The following is a 6,588-nucleotide window of genomic DNA, read 5'->3' on the forward strand; positions in this document are numbered from 1 at the left end:
CTAGGGCAACTGGAAAAAGCCACGGAAATTATTACTGGAGCACACGTACAGGCTGGAATTGGCAAACTGCATGTTATCTCCACCCTCATCTCCATAACCCAGGATTTGCTAATAAGGATGGTACTTAACATCACTGAGGCAGGGAAGATATTGAAGTGGGATTTGGCCTGCTCAGAGATTCAGGATTTCCTGAATGACCAGCTGATGGCCATTCGGAGTGATCTTGAGCATCAGACTTGGACCACTGCGTTTACAAATGCCTCGGGGATGCCATCTGAATTGTGGCCTTGGAGACATACTTGGAGGGTTTCAGGGTAGAAATGCAGACACTCGCAGTGCTGCTTCAAAGCACACGGACTGGTTGGAGGGATGTGGGCTCCCACATACCAAATCCTGCTGAGTCCGTGGGGAGGATGCATGTGGGATTTGGCAATTCACCACAATGTTTGGGAAATTAAACACCCTGGTGAGCCTAGCTAATTTATACTCGGTGCTCCTGGAATAACACCCGATATTTGGATAGGGATAGGAAGCCAATAGACACTCTGACCACTAGAACCCCCACAGCTTTAGTGTGAACAAAAATTGAAACAAGGAGAGGTTGTCATGGTTCATGATGTTTGTTGGGAAGATATGGGACTAGGAACTACCCCAGCAGGGCAGCCAATCTTTCAGGCTAATGATAGATAGAATTCTAATATATTAGTAAGACACAATTTCCATTTACAGAAACTATGTTGACTTTTGCCGAACAATTTATGTTCTTCTATGTGTCTCACAATGTTATTCTTTACATTACCTATCTTCTTGTCATTGGGTACAGAAGCTGATTTAAAGGATAGGTTACAAACCATAGTTGGTAGTTCCGCAAGTGGCCCCTCCCTGAATATTTGTTTAAATCACTTAGTGGTGGCAGCAATACTGTCCAAGGTCAAGGAAAGGAATTTGCACCTTGGGGAAGTTTTTAACCTAATATGGTGGAATATAAGCTCAGGGGGTCTTTCATGTGGGTCCCAACATCTGTATCCCAGAGTTCAGAGTGGGGAGGGAACCCTGACAATACCCTACATCACAAAGGAAGGAGAGCACCTTGCAACATGGAGAACCACCCTAGAGCCTCTGGTGTTCAATGTTGAAAGATGGTTGGCTTCATTCTGAGGGCTGAGGCTGACTAACCTGAAAAGTTTGTTACAGAAGTTGCAGGCCCACCGGTAGACCAGGATGTCCAGCTCCCGGTTCCCCTCCACTCCTCCAAAACAGACCTTATGGCCGAGAAGAGGAGATAGAAGTCTCCCCAGTGCTGTAGAAGGAATTTCACCTTACTCGTGAAATCACAGGTGTGCACCAGAAACTGTCATGCTCATCCCACAGCACAGTGGGAGACAGTGTTGTGGACTTCTGATGATTTTCTGGCTGGGTCCCTGTTATGACCCTGCAGCCCATGGAGATGGGCAAAGAGAGATTAGACCATCCGTTTGCCGACGATACCGGTGGTGCCGCAGAAAGGGAAAGGGGGCTGGAGGGAAGAGAGCAGCCCCTAAAGGGTCAGGGAGGGGACACAAAAAAAAGGGTCAGGGAGGTTCGTCCAAAGATAGGGAAAAAGGAATCAACCCCTGGACGGCAGCAGTATGGAAGATGGAGAAGACAAAAATGAGTAGCGCTTCTCTCCACATTCTCCCAACAGCTCCTGCCTCCACTCTGTGACTGTGTCTAGAGCTTGGGGCAGCCTGAACTGGGGGCTCTTCTGCTGCTGCAGCCAGGGCCCTTCCCTTCCCCCTGATGACTTCTACTATGGTTGGAGGCTTGAACTCCTGCTAGATGAAGCTGAGGCAGTCTCTGCTCAGGGCTTCTGCCTGCTTCTGCCAAGCTGCTCCACATGAATCACAGGCTGATTCCTGTGTTCTGTTCATTTGCTCTGAAGCACTTGGCACTGGGCACTGTTAGGAAACAGGCTACTGGGCTACATGGATGATTGGTTTTACCCAGTATGGCAATTCTGACCTTCTTCTTTAGAGCTCAGATGTATCTGCCTCCTGTTGGAACCCACAATACCTCACCCTCCTCCCAGAGCTCAGATAGATCCCAGGAGTCTACCTCTGCATAGAGTTAGTAACAAAGTAATAATAAACATTGAAATGTTAAAACTAACCAGTCCCTCTTAAGTGACTTGCCACAAGATGTGAGAATATATTGGTTTTAGAGATGACTGGGTCGCAGCTGAGAAGGGGAGGGGAAGACAGGAGCAAGTGACAGGGATAGGACCTTGGGGAGAAGACACACAGCGGGGTCCAGGCTTGACAGAAGAGATGGGGCAAGACTGTAATTCCAGAGATCTATCTGTCAGCAATTAGAAAGGAGACAACTCAGTGTAGTGTGCATAGACTGACGCCCCAGTTCATCACATTGACATGGCACAGTAAGGACAGGACAGGGCTTAACGTCTCTCTGTCTGTCCAGGAAGTGATTCAGGGAAAAAGACCCAGCATTATACACCAGCCAGCTCTACACGGAGCTCAATCTGAAAGCCAGAGCACAAGAAGGAAAAATATAGGTCTCTTTATGAGTAAAGAGCTGGAGCACCCTGCCCCGGATATGCTTGGTCCTCACTCCATAAATGATGGGATGTATAACGGGGGGCACCAGCTGGTAAACACTGGTAATAAGAATGAGGAAATGTAGTGGCACATTGTGACCAAACCGCTGAATAAGAGAAGAGAATAAATCTGGGATGTATAAAACTGAGACGGCACAAAGATGAGATATGCAGGTCCCAAAAGTTTTGAGCTGAGCATCCTTTGTGGGGAGGCGGAAGATGGCCCGGAGGATCTGAGTATAGGACACGGTGATAAAAAACACATCCATTCCGATCACAGAGAGAAGATGAAACAGCCCATAGTAACTACTGATGCGGATGTCAGCGCAGGCCAGCTTCACCACAGCTATATGCCCACAATAAAAGTGGGGGATTATGTTGGTTCTGCAATTTGGCCACCACCTGACCAATAAGGGATAGGGCAATGCGAGTATGCCACTACGCAGCACCACAGCCAGGACTATCTTGGCCACAACAGAGTTTGTCAGGATGGTGGAATGTCTCAGGGGATGGCAGATGGCCACGTAGCGATCAAAAGCCATGGCCACGAGGACTCCAGACTCCATCGATGAGAAGCAGTGAACGAAGTACATCTGAGTGAGGCAGGCACTGAAACTGATCTCCCTGGAATTGAACCAGAAAATGCTCAGCATTTTCGGTAGGGTGGATGTGGACATGACCAGGTCAGTGATGGCCAGCATGGAGAGGAAATAGAACATGGGCCCATGGAGGCTCGGCTCCTTCTTCACGATGAACAGGATGGTGAAGTTACCCAACACGGCTATGACGTACATAGCACAGAAGGGAATGGAGAACCAGATATGGGCTGCCTCTAGGCCAGGAATGCCAAGTAGGATGAAGGTGGAGGGGTTGCTGAAGTCGGTTGTGTTCGAATCTGACATGGTGTAGGGGAGAAAGTGTCCAACTCTGAGGCATAAGGATGTCTCCTGCATTTACCATATGGTCTCCTGAATTTCTGTGTGTTCCCAGGACCTTGGATGATGGTTGCAGTAGAAATGCCTGAATGGAGAGATAACGTTAATATGAGACACTACATGCACTAGTGGAGGCTGTTCTCATGGGAGAAGAAGATTGAACTCTCTTCCCACACTGAAAAATGACATTTTCATTATTTAGAGAAAATAACTATGAACAATGACCCTACTAAATCCAATTCCATATTTTCTTGTGTTCCCTGAATTAATAATTCCTACACTTTTTTGCAGGGGGAACCTTAAGAGGCACCAGCAGGAAGGACAAGTCTGGATAGTGGTTATCCACCATTGTGTCTTAATGCAATGAGAGCCAGGATAGGGAATCCATACTGAAGGGAATTCCCCATTCATCCAGTTGCTCGAAATCTGCGAGGGGAAAAAAATAAACTTTTAAAAGGGCATGTGCTGAGAGAAACATCCCAGCTAGAACATACCTCAGGGGAAAGACCTGGATGCCATTGACAGCAGTTCAAGAGAAACACCTGCTCATTCGCAGCAGTGGACAAGACAAAACAATGTTCAGATCCCCAAGATATGGGATGAAGCATAAAGTGTTTGGGAATGTGCTCAGTTTTAGTCACCCAGTCTCTATTAAAGATAAGAAAGTAAGTCTGGGACTCTTTAGTTTATATAAGGGACAAAGATTAGCACACATGATATAGGAGAGGAAAATAAAAAAGGAAACTGATTTATATTCAAATAGACAGTGCCCAACTGATACTATGAGACAAAGATGAGGACATATTTTATAGGAGAGGAAAATAAAAAAAATGAAACTGATTTACATTCAAATTGACAGTTCTCAACCAGTACTGTTGATAGACATTTAGTGCTCCAAGAGGACTAATTCCCTAAAGATGAGGTAAATTGTCAGCAAAATTAATTAGGAGAAAAAATTTAGACAGAAAAATATGTATGAATATTGGTATTTCTTTGATTATAGCTCATTAAATAGTGGAAAACTCATGATTCCACAAACAACAAAGTGAACAACTTTGGGTAAAAACCCAGTTTAGTGGTAAAGTGAATTCAGTAATTAGGGGGAGGGAAGAAATATGTAACAAAGAAGAAAAAGGGAAAATAGCTGGCCAGGAATAGAAATCGGAAGTTAAGAAAATTGATAAAGAATGTTAACATGTCTGGGAAAACTCCATGTGTGGCAGTGCTATGAATCACAAAAAGGAAGTTATTAATTGTATTAAGAACAAATGAAATTCTAGAAAAAAATTATGTCAATTCCTGTGTTATATATAAAGTATTAAAAAGGGTTGTTTTTTTTTATAAAAGAGTTGACCAGGTTAAGAAACAATGGAAAAGCTGGTATGAGATTAGTTAAAAAAAAAAGTCTAGAAATGTAAGTACTGCCAGTCACCAATTTAAACACATTTTGTCAAATAAAGCTGATTTCAATCTTTTAAGAAAGTACACATGCTTGATCAAGGGAACAAGGCTGGTGCAACGAACCTTGGTTTCTCAGAGGCCTTTGATTTAGCAGTGGAGAACACTGAGTTGATGAGTTGGAGAAGGGGAAGGATTTTATCTCTGCACATGGGATTGGAGAAATAAACTGCATCCAGTTCTGGGGTCCACATTTGAAAAAAGAAGTTGAAAACTTGGAGACAGTGCAGAAAGGAGCCACAAAAATGATTGGAGGATAGAGAAAAGGCCGGATCATTAGACTTGAACGTGTATATCTCTTTAACTTATCGAAAAGATGATCAAGCAGAGACTTTAATTTGGAGAATATCATGGGCGATAATGTGCTCTGTAATCTGCCAGATAAAGGCTGAGCAAGACCAAAGGGCTGGAAGCTGAAGCCACGCAAATTCCAGCTCGAAATTAGGGCCAAATATTTAGCAGTGAGGGTGGTTAACCATTGTTTGTTTCGGTTTTCACCAAGATGGTGGGTGGTGTTTGGACACCTGGAATAGAGAATGCCAGTGAAAACGGAGTAGATTCATCTGCTAAAATAGGAAAAGAACAAGTTAAAAGTCACTTGCAGAAGTTAGATGTTTTCAAGTCACCAGGGTCTGACAAAATGCATCCTAGAATACTCTGAGGGAACGAACTGAGGAGACATCTGAGCCCTTAGTTACTATCTTTGAAAAGTGATGGGAGACAGGGGAGATTCCGGAAGACTGGAAAAGAGCACATATAGTGCCTGTCTATAAAGTGAGAAACAAGGGAAACCCAGGCTATTACAGACCAGTCAGCTTAACTTCTGTACCAGGTAAGATAATGGAACAAATAATCATGGAATCAATTTGCAAACAAATAGAAGATAATGAACTGATGAGTGACAGTCAGCATGGATTCATCAAGAACAAATCATGTCAAACCAACCTGATAGCTTTCTCTGACAGGGTAACAAGCCCTGTGGATGTGGGGAAGCAGTAGCTGTGGTATATCTAGACATTAGTACAGCTTTCAATACAGTTTCGCATGATCTTCTCATTAACAAACTAGGGGAATACAACCTAGATGGAGCTACAATATGGTGTGTGCATAACTGGTTGAAAAAGAATGTTCCCAGTCAGGCTCAAAGGGCATAACAAGTGAGGTTTTGCAGGGATCAGTTCTGGGTCTGGTTCTTTTCAATGTTTTTATTAAAGATTTAGATCATGGCATAGAGTGTAAACTTATTAAATTTGCAGATGATACTAAGTTGGGAGAGGTTGCAAGTCTTTGGAGAATCAGATAAACATTCAAATGGATCTGGAAAAAGTGGAGAAAAAGATGATTAGGAGTCTTGAAAATACGACCTATGAGGGAAGAATGGAAGATCTAGGTTTGTTTAGTCTGAATAAGAGAAGAGTGCCGGGGGAAAGGATAACCATTTTCAAATACCTAAAATTGTTACAAGGAGAGAGAAAAAGTGTTCTCCTTAGCCTCTGAAGAGAAGACAAGAAACAATGGATTTAAATTGCAGCAAGGCTGGTTTAGGTTTGACATTAGGAAAAATGTTTCAAAAAAGGCAAATACTATGTTTTGTTATATTAG

General features: G+C 43.5%; 1 protein-coding gene across 1 annotated transcript; it reads right to left on the reverse strand.

Annotated features, from left to right (window-relative positions):
* Positions 1-2,502: 2,502 nt before the first annotated feature.
* LOC115647888 (olfactory receptor 52E4-like) lies at positions 2,503-3,495 on the reverse strand. The gene has a single exon (XM_030554805.1). It carries the CDS (start codon positions 3,493-3,495, stop codon positions 2,503-2,505), a length of 993 nt encoding a protein of 330 aa, XP_030410665.1.
* Between the last annotated feature and the right edge of the window lie 3,093 nt (positions 3,496-6,588).

Source organism: Gopherus evgoodei, chromosome 1 (genome assembly GCF_007399415.2).
Source record: "Gopherus evgoodei ecotype Sinaloan lineage chromosome 1, rGopEvg1_v1.p, whole genome shotgun sequence".
Lineage (NCBI taxonomy): Eukaryota > Metazoa > Chordata > Testudines > Testudinidae > Gopherus > Gopherus evgoodei.